We start from the raw sequence: 17,419 nt of genomic DNA, 5'->3' as shown, positions 1-17,419 counted from the left end.
AAACCTGAAGATACACAGACATGTGAGATATTATTAGATCAAGTAATATGGCATGTCTTAACTACACTTTTCCAAATTTTCATAAATATAGAGGTTGTCAAAGGAGCCACTTATAGCTGAGTAACAATCTCTTCAAGTGGTTGTAAATGTGGCCCTATAAACTCAATGTATGAAATTCATACACTTTTTCATACGTTCACAAAACATTGTGTGTTCAGTGTCCATGCTGTGGAAGAGATTGTGCTGGAATAAAACTCCCGGTCCCTTTAAAAACTATGAGAAAATTTAAAGAACACATTCCAGTATGTTCTGGACAGCCATTTTAATTTTACTGGCTTTAAACAGCTCAAGCTACACCACAGTAATACCAGCTTTGTTTTTTCTATGTGAATACCTGGACTATGTTTGCATTTCAACAACAGTACTCCAAATGGTATTAGTGGAGGGGAATGGAATCTTTTTGCTAATTAAGAAAAGGAAAAGAAGTGGTGCTGTGAGAAAACTTCTTTAATCGCTAGCCAGGTCATGTTCTGTAAAACAGTGTCAGTGTCCGTACATAATATTTGTTGGTGCCTTCAAATCTGGCATTAGAGAAACTAATGCCTCCTAAGCCACGTGTAAAGAAAACACCAGTATATTTTTTAAAGACTATTTTTGAACAATATTACTTGTTTAAATGAAAATCTAAAATTCTAATTGATCTTGGCTCTGAATAAAACAAGTCTGTCATACTAGGGAATGGCAGTGAATGTAATCTAAGAAGATTTGCAATAAATGAGCCTAAATAGTTCATAGGATAAAGGAATGGGGAGATCCTGTATTTTCTTCTCACAGAAGGGCAGTTCCTTGCTCTTACAGCCAAGGAACACCTTGAAAGAATGCTGTCTGTCTTTCTTTCTTTTTATTTTTGGTAGGTGTGTGTGTGTGTGTGTGTGTGTGTGTTATTTCCAGAGAAGTAGGGAGTAGATTTTAGCCAAAAGTGGACCCAGGAGGAAGTATGTTTTTAACCACGAGAGGGAGGTAAGTAGTAAGTGAATATAAAAGGCCCCCCAAAATTAGGTTCCTACTACCTAATTGTTGGAGCCCCATTGTCCCAAGTGCTAAATCCTCAAATGGGTCAATGAGAACCTCATAGAACTTTAGATTTGGAATGAAACCTAAGAGGTCATCTGGTTCAGTGACATCATTCTGCAGAAGAGGAAACCAGGGCTTAAGAGAAGTTACTCATATCAATTTTTACTAAAGAAAACTATCTTTTCTCTTGATAGCATTTTTTGTTTCAATGACACAGTTTTTGGTTCTCAATTTTGTCCCTTTGGAGCATTTCTACACATTAGAAAATGTCATAGCTATTCCTGCTGAGAAAAAGCCATTTTCCTGAAGCCTACGGGTTCAAAAAATGCAACACAACATTTCCAAGTCAAATACCAATTGCATGCCAACAATGAGCATTGTGAACATAGTAACGCGTTAACCCTAGTCTGGGCCTCTTTCACCCATCATTCAGGATTAAAGAGTTAGGAAGGACAAATTACCACATAATCATAATCTATAAAAATACTGGCCTAAAGTACACTAAAAAACTTTCAATAAATAAATATCGGACATTTGCTTTATGAAAGTCAGTGGAGATGTGCTCTTCAGAAATCATGTCTATACTTTCAAGCTGCTTTTTTACAAATCACACATAGAGTCTAACAGAGGACAAAGGTTATAGATCAGGTTAGGTTACAACTTGATAGAAAGATGTCTTTGACATATTATTTCTATAAAGGAAAGCAACTAATACTGTTGAGTTGCTCATGTTTCCATTTTGAAGGCAATGCTTAAAGAGATCCAGAATGATTTTGGCCATGGAAGCATCTCTGAAATGAGTTCAGCTCCTAAGGGAACACCTTTGAAAGGGACAGCACTCATTAGGATGTATTAATTCTGGAATTTTTTCTTACAAACCAACTGCACTGCTTCCTAGCACGCCTGGTAGGCGTCTGTCCATGGTACCTCTTGAGGAGTGAAGCTGTTTTCTGTTCCTCTTTCCTGTCCGGTGGCTCAGGAAGTTCAGCGCCCCAGGGTCTGACATAGTAGGTACTTGGGATTATGGTCTCACTCCTCAGAACACAGGTTTATTTTCAGGATGATTTATAGCAACTGATTCTGGTTTCCAGTCTGGTTGAAAAAAGTGAATATTGAATGTCCGTGCCCAGTTCTTAAAGACTCGTTTCTCTGTGATAAAGCGGTGATGACTGCCTTTGCGTCCTCGCTCGTGGGAGAGGTACATTGTGCATTCATCAGGTCCAAAAGGTTCATAATAATGATAAGGTACTGAAGGGTGATTGGGATCCCTGTAGGAGGAAAATGAGATAACTGATGAAAGCAAAAACAACAAGAAAAAAATGTTTTTCTTTGACAAGATGTTATCTTTAATAAGTTGATAAGCGCAACTCATATTTTCTAGTTAAATGAATCTCAGCAAATGATTTTTCTACTGTTTAAGCAATAAGCAAGTGGAGTTTTTATGATGTGAAATAAATGCAGTGGCCATCGTTATCAAACAAAGCGATTAGAAATGTGCAGTAGGACATTCAAGGCTTCCAGGATTTAGACACTACATGCTACTCAGTCACAACTATAGTTCTTGTTTCCACACTTTTTACAGTATATTTGTCACATGCAACTATAGAGATATTTACAAGACAAAAACTGATCATTCCCCTTTCCTACGCTAACTCCCAACCTTCCAGAGACTTCCAGTTGTAACAGGAGCATGGCTTACAGGGTGTTACATGATCTGGCTTCTCTCCAGAGTCTTCTTGTAACCCATCCAGACTTGTCCACTATGCTCCAGCCATACCGGCCTTTACGGTTGTCGACTCTGCTAAACTTGTCCCTACCTTGGGGCCTTTGTACTTGAGGGTGGTCACCTGTTTGGAACACTCTCCCCATGAAGTCACTCCTTCTCACTGTTGGGTATCAACTCAAATGTATCCTCCTCAGAGAGGCCTTACCTGACACCTGCTCCCTTCATTCCATCTCACTGGGATTCATATTCTTTATAACATTGTTTTCTAAAATCGCTGCCATTGTTTACTTGTTTACGTTCTGTTCATGAGGGCAGGGATTTGTCTTATTCCTAGAACAGTGCCTGGTAGGCGCTCAATAAATAATTTTTGAATTTTTGTTGTTAAAAGAAATTTATATGGAATTAAGCAGCTAAACAGCAAGCCTCTGAAGAAATTTTTCCTCCAGATATGTAAAGTTGTGATCCTAGTTTCACCCCATAGGAGAAAAAGGAAGACATCGAGCAAAACACCACAATTTTTCTCTTGTTGCCCTAGCTGGCCCATGTACTCTTAGTCCAGAAATTCTAAATTCTCAATCCCTGATGGATAGCCTGATGGTCCCAGCATTTTTCTGCTTCTGTACCCATGCCTCAGTCTCAAACAAGAAGCACTGGCTCATTTCCTCAAAGTGGTGTGCACAGGATTAACACATAAGGGTGGTGGATTCCCTTGTTATAGGGTTACTAAAATATTTAACTACCAAAGAGCCCTGGTCTCAGACTGGTCTCCATTCTAGGCCAGTCCACCTCACCCCTTCTGTCTTTGGAAGAGTAGATGATAAGCTTAGTCAAGATTTCGCAGCAGACAAACCTTTCTACTTTGAGCTGCACTCACTAACTGGCCTTGTTGCAGAGGCTAAGAAGAGAAAGGGCCCAGGCTGCCCAGCTTCTTGCAAACCACCTTTCAGACCCTCACATCCTGGGGTCCACCCTCTGTTCACTGGGGCTCTCCTCTAAGTACAGTATCATGGTTTCCCAAAGATACTCACCCTGCTAGACACCTATTCATTTCCTTCAGAGGAGATCAATACACAAATGGCTTTTAGAGTAGTGACTTTATTGGGGTCGGGGGTTGAAGTCTTTTATCAAGAGGGGTGTCGAGTTTGTGGCTCTGACAACAATAAACCTCTGAGCTACTCCTCCTCTCAGGTTAAAGTTCTTCCAGGAGGAGAGATTTATTTTTGTCATGAGCATCTAAACAGTCCTCATCCTGGCTTGGATGCTGTGCTGAACTGACACTTTGCATCTCTAATATGCTTGTCTCGGAAGTATCTCTGTGTTCTATAGTGAAAAACTGGACTTTTCCCTGTATAGTCATTACAGATTTCATTAATTTACCTACCTTAGAAATTGGAATCCCCTTAAAATTTTAATAGAAAGTGTTTTTAATACAGAAAATGCATCCTAGGAAAAATTCAGGTTGGAAGAGGCCACTATGAAGAAAAGAATAAACAAAAAGGAATAAAAACTTGTGAGACAAATCTCCCCAGATTCATATGGCATAATTTGGGGAGCCATGCCAAATTCATGCTGCCATGGTGTACTCAGAGTTAAGCTTTTATTCCATCACAGATTAGGTTTTAAATCTGATTCATCTAAGTTTTGGACGTATTATTGGCATCAGTCTGACTAAAGAAACAATTAGGTTTCTAAAAATATCACGAAATTGATTTGGCATCTAGGAATAGAGGGTAATTGGAAACTAGCTAAAGGATGTTATGGGATCAATTTCCTTATTCAGGAAGACCATCTCTTTGAATGAAAACTTATTTGGCTCCATATTGATTACCTAAAGGGAGAGTTAAATTTACGTATTTGGTTATTATGACTTCAAAAGTGTCCAGATAAGTCATTCTCGTAAGTGAGAGTTGTTTTCATGATTTAAAACTCTGTCCAACCAGCAGAAAGTGCTATGTAGGACTTGAGAAGACAGAGCCGTGGTAACTGCAAGAACAGCTCTCTGGTCGTTCATCAGCTGCGATCCACCATTCCATTTAGAAAACCCTTCCTAGCTTAACGTCATAATTCCTTAGGTCTTTTCTCAAAGCTGGCTTTCTAAAGGCTGCCATAGCTTTTTCTTTCTCCACCTGACCCGGGTGAAAACAATAAACATGAGTGGAATTTCCACATGAGGAGGCTGTTGTAAAAGGAAGGATTCTGGTGGCCAAGTTCCTGTTTTGGGCCAGGTGATGCTAAGAAGAGGAGGTGTTCACTGGGGAGGGGGTGGGGATGGAGATGGTCACAGAGTCAGTTCCCCAAGTGTCTGCAGCCTGCCATCAGCTTTCTACAGTCAGTGCAGGAACAAGTCCTGCAGATGACGGGAGGAAGATTTTTTTTTTAGAGGAAGCAGGAGGGGAGAGCGAAGAAACTAACATTTAGTGTACATAGGAAGCTTTATAGAAATACCACTGCCTGTGCTCCATGTTCATAGATTTCAGTTTAAATTATTTGAAGAGGGTCCCAGGTACAGGTATTTTTAAAAGTGACTTAGGTTTGAGCGTCAAAATAAATAATGTCAATATTGGATTATAAAATCCATAAAATAACATAAATATACATGAGTCCATAATGATTTCAATAAATAACTGAATAAATAAGTACATGGGGGAGAAGAAACAGAATTTTATTACAGAATAATTCAAATTAATAAATGTAGAAAGAATGAGAGAATAGAAAATCATCCTTTGAACCTCACAATAATTGTTGCAGGCAAAATGCATGAATGAACGAAACATTAGTGGGAAAGAAAGATGAGGAGAAATAGGTTATCTGCATAGTCTCAAAGTATCTCCCCCAAGTTATTTATTAATGACAAAGAGAAAAATAGTAACTTTACAATGGATAAGTCTGGCAGACACCACTTTAACCAAGTGATCAAGGTTGATATCACCAGTAATAAGACATACTGACATCATGTATCTCCTGATATGAGATGCTGAGAAGGGCTTATTACTTCTGTGGTATCCTTTCCAGTAATCCATAACCTCAATCTAATTACGGGAATATATCAGACAAACCTAAAGTGAGGGACATTCTACAAAATACCTGACCAAATACTCCTCAAAATGTCAAGGTCATAAAAGTCAAGGAAAAACTGAGGAACTGTCACAGATTTCAAGAGACTAGGGAGACATGATTAAATAAATGCAAAGGGATCCTGGATTAGGTCTTGGAGGAGATGAAGGACATTAGTGGACAAACTGGTAAAATCTCAATAAAGCCTATAGTTTAGCTGAGCATTGGAATGATGTTAATTTCTTACTTTTAATAACTGGACCATAGTTATGCAAAATATCAGCATTAGGGGAAGCTGGATAAAGGGTATATGAAGTCTCTGTACTTTTTTTGCTTTTCTTTAAATCAAAAGAACTATTTAAAACAATATATATATATATATAAAACATATATTTTATTATTTTATATATTTTATAAAATGAAGCTCTTAAGGAGATTCTAATATGCGGCCAGGTTTGAGACAACTGATTTCTAAGTACTTGCTGAGCCTCAGTGCTTAACTTGTGTGATCTCCTTTACATCTCCATCAGCCCTTGCAGGTAAGTGTCACTGTTCCCATTTGATAGATGAGGACTGGCACCTAGGTAGGGAGACCAGTGCCTGCCTTTAAGCACACAGCCTCACTCATGGACCATCCAAGCTGCTAAACTTCACCATTTCAGCCCAGAGCACAGTGCTCAGCACTCCGCATGTACTCACTTATTTAATATGAGAGGATCTTCAATGGAATAGAATAGAGAATCCAGAAATCAACCCACACACTTACTGCCATCTGATCTTTGACAAAGGCACCAAGCCTATTCACTGGGGAAGGGACTGCCTCTTCAGCAAATGGTGCTGGGAGAACTGGATATCAATATGCAGGAGAATGAAATTAGACCCATACCTCTCACCATATAATAAAATCGACTCAAAATGGATTAAGGATTTAAATATACACCCTGAAACAATAAAACTTCTTAAAGAAACATAGGAGAAACACTTCAGGAAATAGGACTGGACACAGACTTCATGAACATGACCCCAAAAGCACGGGCAACCAAAGGAAAAATAAACAAATGGGATTATATCAAACTCAAAAGCTTCTGCACAGCAAAAGAAATAATTAACAGAGTTAAAAGACAACCAACAGAGTGGGAGAAAATATTTGCAAAATATATATCTCACAAAGGATTAATATCCAGAATATACAAGGAACTCAAACAACTTTACAAGAAAAAAACAAGCAACCCAATTAAAAAATGGGCAAAAGAGCTAAGTAGGCATTTCTCTAAGGAAGATATACAAATGGCCAACAGACATATGAAAAAATGCTCAACATCACTCAGCATCCGGGAAATGCAAATCAAAACCACATTGAGATACCATCTAACCCCAGTTAGGATGGCTAAAATCCAAAAGACTCTGAACGATAAATGCTGGTGAGGTTGTGGAGAAAAAGGAACTTTCATACATTGTTGGTGGGACTGCAAAATGGTGCAGCCTCTGTGGAAAATGGTATGGAGGTTCCTCAAACAATTGCAGATAGATCTGCCATATGACCCAGCTATCCCACTGTTGGGAATATACCCAGAGGAATGGAAATCATCAAGTCGAAGGTATACCTGTTCCCCAATGTTCATCGCAGCACTCTTTACAATAGCCAAGAGTTGGAACCAGCCCAAATGTCCATCATCGGATGAGTGGATATGGAAAATGTGGTATATCTACACAATGGAATACTACTCAGCTATAAAAACGAATGAAATACTGCCATTTGCAACAACATGGATGGACCTTGAGAGAATTATATTAAGTGAAACGAGTCAGGCACAGAAAGAGAAATACCACATGTTCTCACTTATTGGTGGGAGCTAAAAATAAATAAATAAATTCACACACACACACACACACAAAACCGGGGGGGGGGGGAAGATGATATAACAACTGCAATTCCTTGAAGTTGATACGACAAGCAAACAGAAAGGACATTGTTGGGTGGGAGGGAGGAGAGGGAGGAGAGAGAGGAGGGAGGGAGGTTTCGGTGATGGGCCACAATAATCAACCACATTGTATATTGACAAAATAAAAATTTTTAAAAAAATTATAATAATAATATGAGAGGATCTACCATCAACTCTATTTTACAGATCAGAAAACTCCTTAACAGAAAAATTAAAGATGTTTCAGAGCCAAGATTTGGACAAAAGCTGGTTGACTCTAGACCCTGTACTCTTAAGAGTGAGGTTCTTTGTCTTGGAAAATTGGAGTTACTGTACTAATGGCACCCCAGGTTTCCGCTGAGATCTGCAGTGCATGGTTGGGAGTAGCTAGTCCTTGCTTTATTCTTCCAAGCACCCCCCTCGCTACAGAGGTGCCCCATGTGCGGTGCTCGCTGTGTAGCTGATCAAGGTGGTAAGCAGAAGCCTCGTGCTTATTTACAATTCTGCTCACTAATATTAATGGCAACAGGCTTTTCATAAAGTTCCACTTTTGAATTTTCTAAAGCTAAGCCATACAACTGGAGAAACCCCCCCCAAAACTTGTAACTTTAACAAGCAAGGGAGGATACTTCCATTTTTGTGTATTCAAGGGGTTCAGGACACGTTACCCTAAAATATGCTGCCTTGGCATCTGAGAAAATAGCAGAAGAAGGAAGGCCACTCTCACCTTCCCCTTCCCCTTCTCCCCCAAAGGACTTTCCTCTAAAGGAGAATGAATAAAACCTTCATTCCAGAGGTACCCACCCTATTCTTGGAGGACAGGAACAACCTTATCCTTGGAGACAGAGATGCCAAGAAGAATCTGAACAAACAGGTCTTGCTAAGTGCCCCCACCCCCAGTTTCTTAGATCATACCCTCTTTGTCTAATCATATTTCTCCACAAGTATCCACTTCTTCATGAAACATAGCATAAAAATATCCAGGGTTCCTTGTTTCTTTGAGTCGTCATTTCTGACGGCTCTAGTGTCAGAAATTTATATTGCATATAAAACTTATATGCAATAAATACCCTGGTCCAAGTGCAGTGGTGTTTACAAAAAATTGATCACAATCAGTTACGGATTTCTTTGTTCCTTCTCCACTCCCACTGCTTCACTTGACTGGCCTTAAAAAAATATGTATGCTTTTCTCTTGTTAATCTGTCTTTCATTATGGGAGTCTCAGCCACGAACCTTGCAATGAGTGAGGAAACAAAATTACTTTTTCTTCCTGCAGAATGATCTAAGTTGACCCTGCTCTCTGGGTTTTGGGGCTGGACTTTCCAAAAGGCTGCAAATGTCCCAAGGAAAGAATGGTGTCTTTGCCTCTCTCAAGAAGTCTCAGGCACTCTCTCTAGACACATTTCTATTCTTGCCAAGGTACCTAGCATGTAGTAGGTACTCAGGAAATGAATAAATAGCTTGAATTAATACCTGTCAGTTGTGTAGGGTATTCTGCAATTGATTTGCGCTAGGGGCCTGTGCTAACACCATGCAGCATTCAGAAGAAAATGCTCCTACAGTGGTCCATTCCAAATATCTGTGTCAGGTTTATGAGACCCACTCTTATTCTGCTGCTTTGATTTCTTGTCTTTGGAGCCTCTTTCAGAAGGAAAACAGGTGCACACCGTGGAAACCTGTGGAGTAGCACTTGTGTGTCTAGGGCACACAGAGCGTGTCTAGGGCACACGGAGCACCAAGAGCCTGCGGCTGTCCATCCTTCATGGGAAAAAGAGCCACAGTGAATCACCTGACTCCCACCCCCCACAACTCAGGCAGCTCAGGGGGTCCCATAACTTCTCATAATGGATCAATGGTACACATGGGAGGCAGAAGGAAGGTAATGACAACCCTTAGTGATTTATGAGTTGGTCAAATTATGGTGAAGTTGGAAGAAACTATAAGCATCTAGGAAGAAATACAGCAATATATTTTTAGTCAACTTCATAAAACGTAAACCACGCAAGAAGCATTACCATTCTACACCCATCCCTTGTAAGCATCAGATGCTACATGGTAGACTGTTGCCAAGTGGGAACTTTCCCTGTTACGCTGGCAACTTTATTAATGTTCACTAGCTAATGATTCTAGCAGATCAACTCAGATATTCATGATACCTTTCAGATGTCCTTCACATTATAGATGAGATATTAATTTAGTTCCATGACAGTGATCACTCCGAATCATTACCCCACTAATTAATACTCAAGAAATGATGGGTAACAGAGAGTTGTAAACTTGGTAATGTGCTAAGTATGACCGAAAATAAGATTATTAGATAGAATTTAAATGCTTGGCCCATTATTATTGCAAACAATTTACAACGGAAAATGAGATTAAAAATACTCACCATAACTTAGTTTGGAAAGCAATGACAACAGATCTTTACATGGCAATTTATAGTCCATCTAGAGAGAATGGATTTGGCTTCCTATATGAATACAGCATGATTTAAGGGTCTACTGTCCACAGAATAATATATATTTTGAAGCTGTCTCTAGTGCAACATGGCATTAATGAGCCTGAAGTCTGGTGATGGAGGAGGTTGCAGTCTGACACCTGAGCCCCTCTTCGAGGACCCCGTGCTTGCCCTGGTTGAAAATAAAACAGGGTGGCCACCGACTTCTGGGGCCCCCTCAAAATCAGAATTTGCCATTTGCTAATTAAACTTTTCATTCACCTGGCACTTTTGGTCTTGTGATAACAATAAGTTTAGAATCAATCTCTTAAATACCCCAAGGAAAGGTTTTTAAATGCATCACTGAACCAGTTTATACTGAATACATACTATGCACCAGACACGATGACAAGTGCTAAAGATACAAATGTAGATTGAGACACGACCCCCCTCTTAAGTAGCCAGAGGCAAATGAAGGAGAGGAAGGAATGAATCAGTGAGGCGGGGCGGGGCTGGGGGGCAGGGGGCTGGTGGAGGAAGGCCCAGTGGGCCAGTAGGTCTGACTCAGAGCTCAGGGAGAGTGTGAGGAGGACAGTGGAGTGAGGGGTTAAGAGTTTGGCTGTCAAGCCCTGGAGAACTGGATTCAAATCCTAGCTCTGCCACTTACCTGCTCTATGACCTTGGCCAGCTCTTTCACATCGTTAAGCGTTGTGTATAAAATGGTAGTTACAATAATGCTTATTTATAGAGTTTGGGTATGTTGTCCCCCTGCAAAGCTCATGTCAAAATCTGATTCCCAACTTGGCAGTGTCGGGAGGTTGTTTGGGTCATGGGGGGTGGATTTCTCATGAATAGCTTAGTACCCTCCCTGGGGGTGGGAGTAGTGAGTGAGACCGCACTCTATTAGTTCCTGCTAGAGCTGGTTGTTTAAAGGAGCCTGGCACCTCCCTCTTGCTCTCTTGCTTCCTTTTGCCCTGTGCTCTTGCATCCATATGCCTGTCAGTTTCTGCCATGAGTAGAAGCAGCCTGAGGCCTGCACCAGATGCAGCTGTCCCAGAATTGTGAGCCAAATAAATCTCTGTTCTTTATAAATTACCCAGTCTCAGGTGTTCTGTCAACACAAAACGGACTAACTCACTTATGTCATAGGACTGTTTTCAGGTTCAATGAGATAATGCATGTGTTCATGCTAAGCACAGGCCACATGAGATATGTGTACAAAAAAGCCATGCATTATTATTATTAGTAAAGAACCAGTAGCAATCAGCCAGATTAAGGAAGTGGGGGATGGGCATTCCAAGCTGAGGTCATAAGGACAGGTGTCTGCAGGGTGAGTTGCTTTGCAAGTTTTTCAGTATGGCTAAAATAAATCTGTGTGATAGAAAAGATTTGATGACAATGGTATGTAGAAGCCTGATCCCAAAGGGCTTGTGTGCTAAGGTAGGGAGTGTGAACTCTGTCCTAAAAGCTTTGGGGAGCCACTGAGGGGTTTTAAGAGACAGGGTCAGATTTGTGGTGCTATCTAGCAGCACTATAATGTTCAGAGAGGAAAAAGACCAGAGCTGGAGAGAGAAGTCCAGGAGGCCATTGAAGCACCAAATTAAAGAGGAAATGGTTGCATGCTGCTCAGATGACTTTTACTCATTGTTAGATTCTGTCAGGTATTGAAGAAGAGTTATCCCTCATCTGCCCCCATGGCCATTTATATGTCCACCGCTTCTATATGGGGCTATTGTTCTTCCCAAAGAGTCTGTGTGGTTAGTATTTTAAGGGCTACTAGAAGTTTTCTTGCCAATGAATGACTCCTGGAAGTAACTCAGACCCTCTGGGTGGAATGGGAAGGCCAGACCTCCAGGAGAGCTGGATGGGAAACGATAGCTCCAGGCTCACACGGGTGAATATCCTACCCATGCTTACCCTGGAGATCAGGCACTCATGGATGGCGTAGCTGATTGCTCCCCCAAGACATAACTGAAGCCCCTGCTCCCTCTCCATGGCATCCCCTCCCTCACACCACACATATGGCAGCTGACATCCGCTTTGGGTCACCGCCATTCTTAACCATTAGAAATGACTCTAGGAGTAAGGTCATTCTTTGTCTCTCTGTGCCTCAATTTTCCTGGCAATAAGAAGGTGATGATTAAACTCTCCTGAAAAGTGTATGAGAGTTTGATTTAGATTGGAAAGCAGCATGATTGTATCTTAGACCAGAGGTTGTCAAAGTTCTTATTTGCCAAGGGATCTTTTGTTGAAAGGAAATCTCACACAAGAGACCATATGTAAAACAGATCCAAGTGGATCTGCTCTTGGTCAAGTGGGGTGGGAGGGTCTGTATTGCGTTGTCTTGGTTTCTTGTACCTGGGCCACCTGATAGGGTCAGAGGGATGCAAGGACTCCTTCGAGTCCAGTTTGAAAGCTATAGACAGATGTTTCACTAAAGCTCTGTGGGTCAGATGCTACTGACAGGCAGAGAGTTAACATTTTCTCCCACAGGCAGCTGTGTGACCTTCTGTCCCTCATGACTAAATTGTGGGCAAGTGAGACTCAGGCCACTGGAGGCAGAGACCCTGTCTCATTCATCTTTGATTACCTCCCTGGTGCCCAACACTAGCTAGTTGAATGATTGAGTCTCTGTGATTAATTTAATGACTTTTTTCAAGGATAGTAATTGTTCCTTAATGTCTGAAATGGTTAAACTGCCAAAAATGAACAGTTGGCACTCTTTCTTTGCTTGCAGAGAAATCTAACTCTTCATTCCAGTGAAAGTCTGGGAACTTTAGGGAAGCTGTAGAATGGCTGGGACACTGCAAGCAGCTCATGTGATGTCCTTTGGAGCTGGTGGCCATATGAAACCAATTCTCAACGGTGAAGAAGAGTGAGATCCAGTTCACACGGAAGGCCATATGTTCCCCTCCCTTTCCAGGAAGCAAGCCCCCTCTCTAACTGAGCATCATTCATTAGTGTTGTCGGGCAGCTCCTTAAAATGTGCTAATGGATATCCACACTTGCAGATTAGTGGATCCCTTCACCAGGCAACTTTCTGTGTGCTTAACATACCCCAGTACTGTGCTAAGCATTTCTCCTCTATTACATTGTGGAATTAGCATATAAACTCTTGAGGCAAGTGTTATTGTCATCACCATTTTACACATGTGGTAGCTAAGACTTCTGAGACATAGTCATTAAGTAATCACCCAAAGTCCCTAAGGCTCAGTGAGATCAGATAACTTTCTCAAGGTCACACAGCTTCTGAGAGGCAGAAATGGTTATTTACCCATGTACAACACCCTGCACTATAGAGAGTGGAGAACATAGTCATGCATTCACTTGATATTTATGAAGCATCTGCTACATGCCAGGACAGGAAATACCTACTGTCCCATGCACTGTGGCTCCAACACTGAACCAAACACACAAAACTCAATGCCCTCAGGGAGGTTATTCTCTGGTGGACTCAACCAACTCGAGCTCTGTCATCTCACAAAACCATCTCTAACCATTACCATTTTGGGCTCTAGTGATATTTTACCTCCTTAAGTCCTAGAGCTCATGACACCTGGACCATGCTTTTGGCCCTTAATAGTTTTCCGTTTCTTTCAAAATAAAGACAAAACGGGGAATGGTCGGACTAGTAGCAGGACTAACTTCCAAGCTGCTTTTTCATTCTCTGGTGGCAGATACTGTTTGCAAGAGTCATTTGACTCTCACATGAGGATTGCATAAGCTGCCTCCTGTCATAGTCACATAGTAAGTGGCTTTGCTATGTTTGTTATATTTTGGTGTGGGTAAGGCTTATCATAAGCCTCTAAAAGGCAAGAGCTATGTCCTATTCTGTGACCACTCCCCCAACTCGATATCTTTCAGGGAAACTCTCAAGTGCTTGGGATAATATTAATAATACTAATTATTATATATTAAAATATTAGTAATGTTAATGATACTGATAATCTTTCCCGAGCACTAACTGTATGCCGGGCACTGTGTCAAATACTCTACATCCATTATCTCATTTAATCCTCACCATGACCTGTTTGCTCTTATCATTATTTTCTTATCCCCATTTTACACATGAGAAAAACAAGACTCAAGGTCACATAGTTAGGAGCTGGGTCCCTGGTGGCTCAGCCAACATGTCCTGGAAATGAATATGAAGGAACTTGGTCTGTGCCGCTCCTGGTCTTCACGGCTCACCCTTCACTGCTCACCCTTCCCTAACCAGACATTACAATTGAGAGCAGGACGCTCTCTCCGGGCCTAACCCTCCAGATGACACCCAGGACTTCTTCACATTCTCTGACAGAACCCTGGGCGTGGAGATCCTTTTGGAGAGTTCTTGCTGAAAGCATCTTGTGCAAACAGCTCTCGAACCTGTAGCTGAGGAACACAAACTCAGAGCTGGTGGCAGCATATGATGCACTGACATTGTCTTCATTTCCTTATTAGTATCATTCCATAAATTGTTTCCGTCCTACTGTACCTGCGGTCGTGATGAACTAGCTCTGAGTAAGAGAAATGACAGGTTAACTTGTCTTTCATTTGTTTTCCATAATAAACGGAAATTTTCCTTGAATGCTCTAAATCATTAACATTTCAATGTATTCATGCTTTTTCTTTCTGGCATCCTAATGGCAACATTCCATAATTATATCTGCTGTACAAACATCAACTTTGACAGCTCTTTGCATGCCGGTAAGTGCCGCTCCCACTGCCTTTGTTTGCCTGTTGATTTGAGGAGGCAGTTTGCTTTTTGATGCCATCTCACTTGCTTTTTGCACATAGACTGTTAAACAGGAAAGCAAGACCAGCAAATTAAGGGATGAGGAGCTGCGAGAGGATGTAAGCTAACTCACCTCGTGCTTGCCATGTACTAACTAGGTGCTGTTTCAAGCACTTCACATGTATTAACTTATTTAATCCATCTTCAACTCTCTGAAACAAAGCCTGTTATTATCATCTCATCCACTTCTATAGATGGTGAAGCAAGACAGAGACATAAGGCAACTTGGTCAAGGTTATACTAGGTTAGTAAGTAGCCAGGCCAGTCTTCCCAGTCTGGCTCCGCACAGGACAGCCTTAAGTCAAATGTCTGCTCTGTCCATACCTTTCCTTTTCCTTTGTGACCTATCTCTTACATAACAACTAGTCCTGCTGCTGTGTTGGATCTCTGGGTTAAAAAGGGTGGGAGAAAAGCGGGGAAATGGTAATGGCATGACCAAGTACTCTTTCTCTTCCTTGCTTTAAACCTCAAAATTGTAGCTTTTGCCTGAAGACCACGTCCTTCGGGATGTTGTTAGGTTTAAAATGCACGAAGCTATAAGCAATCATAAATTTTAACGAGCAAGTTTAAAATGCCCCCCACCCCAGGTTTTACCCCTCAAAGATCAGGATTGAGGCCAGGTGCAAGCCATCGGGCATTCCTGAAAACTAGAGCACTTTCTCAATTTATTGGCCTCACTACTTTAAAGTGCAGGTGAGTTTTTAAGTGAACTTCCACAGATCAGACCTTGAATATGGATCAGTGCATCTGCTGATCTGCACCATACACTGCCTGAGCACATGCCAGAACTTAAGTTAGCAACACAGATGTGAGCGTGTTCTCCTTAAAGTGATACATCAATGTAATTTTACCTTTGCTTTTGGCATTAGAAGCACAAACTGGGGCTGTGGATATGGCAAGGGAAGGAGGCTCAAAAGAATATTTTAATTTTAGAAAACAGACCTCATTGTTAAAGGAATGGCCCTCTTTAATTCATTCAAAAATTACCACATTCCTTTCAAGTGAAAATAAAACTAATATTTCTTAATGTTTGTTCATTGTTAATAATATGCCAATTACTGTATAACTTTTGGTAGATAACTGTTCAGGGTATAAATGAAGCCCACGAGATGGATTAATTCTCCAGCAGTACAAACAAAAACTTTCCATGTTTTATACCACATAATTAAATGCTGTTTGTTGTTTCTAGAAGAACTTGGGACATGCTAATTAATTGCCTCAATAAGATGGTTAGACGTTTTGTGGTTGATATTCGAATTAGATATTTATAAACTCTGCACAATACTGCTGATGAATTACACTTACAGAAGAAGTCCTACCTGCAGAAGTCTGGGGGTACCATGCCATAAACATTGATCCTGTCACAGAGCTCCAGTGCAATCGTCATTGTGAACCAGCCAGTGCTGAGCCAAGTGTTGGAGATCTTCCTGGAAGGAATAATGGTTAAGTCTGCAAGCTGGTAAAGGCATCATTGTACCCACTATCATCTTAAATCTTTTCCGGGGCAAGCCAGACAGGCTTACTCCGCTCTCTTTCTCTCTCTCCGTTTTATAAGTATCTGGAGCTTTACCAAATTGAAATCTCTTACCAACACCACCATATTCCACGGTGCAATCATAACTGATGCTGATGTTCCACCATGGTATATTTGTGACAGTAAAGGATGTTCAAGGGACTTCTAGATCAAAGGTGACCAATGTCTCAATGTTCAAGTGCATGTTACCACAAGTCAACTTCTCGTAAGATGATAGTCCCAGTGTGACAATTCTTTATTGACTAGAATACTTGACTAACTAGAAATTCTCCTTATTCCCCAGATAATAGTTTATTAAATAAACATGTAGATGTGTCTATCTATTGATCAATTGATCAGTTGATCTTAGGGTAAAATCTTGCCTTCAAGTAGACTAATTAACACCAACATCTTGATTAAATGACTTTCCTTAAGTATACTCACGTGGGAGGAGCAATGACCAGAGGAAAACAGCCCCAGGAATGCTTATATTTAACTGAGCATTTGTTTTATTTTACCTCAGAACATTCAGGGCCCTGAGAAAATTTTTATTAGAAGACTAAAAATTGATGAAATTTAAGGAATAAATCTGTGCATTCTACCATTCATTAATTTGCCCCTTCAGACATCTGTATTGAGCTTCAACTAATACAAGCCTAAGCATAACATCACATCAAGGTCTAATTTGATCCTGTGATGACGACTTGGTTTACCATGCTATACTGCTGTGGATATTAATTTCAATTCTTTGGGGGTTGCCATTCTTACTTTTTTTCAGCTCATATGGCATGCCTCATTAGCCAGTTTCAAACACCTTATCCCCAAGGTCAGACTGTCTCACTTTGCCCAGCCATAGCACCATATGTGATGTGAATGACAGAGCCGCAGAAAATCTTTTCTACTTGCACACTGTAGC

The 17,419-nt window shown here is 40.8% G+C and overlaps 1 protein-coding gene across 2 annotated transcripts in view; it reads right to left on the bottom strand.

The window, feature by feature from the left end:
* Positions 1–2,110: 2,110 nt before the first annotated feature.
* The window catches only part of ST6GALNAC5 (ST6 N-acetylgalactosaminide alpha-2,6-sialyltransferase 5), a 170,264-nt gene continuing 154,955 nt past the window's right edge, over positions 2,111–17,419 (bottom strand). Inside the window, exons 4-5 of one of the 2 annotated variants that reach the window (XM_063107174.1) lie at positions 16,310–16,417; positions 2,111–2,342 (exon numbers count right to left, since the gene is read on the bottom strand). In XM_063107174.1, coding sequence (XP_062963244.1) covers positions 2,111–2,342; positions 16,310–16,417 — 340 coding nt within the window. Of the gene's footprint in view, positions 2,343–16,309; positions 16,418–17,419 lie in introns of those variants that run through there. The other variant, XM_063107175.1, reaches the window with a different exon arrangement.

The sequence above is a fragment of the Cynocephalus volans genome, chromosome 8 (genome assembly GCF_027409185.1).
Source record: "Cynocephalus volans isolate mCynVol1 chromosome 8, mCynVol1.pri, whole genome shotgun sequence".
Lineage (NCBI taxonomy): Eukaryota > Metazoa > Chordata > Mammalia > Dermoptera > Cynocephalidae > Cynocephalus > Cynocephalus volans.
This window is presented reverse-complemented; position numbering and strand designations above follow the sequence as displayed.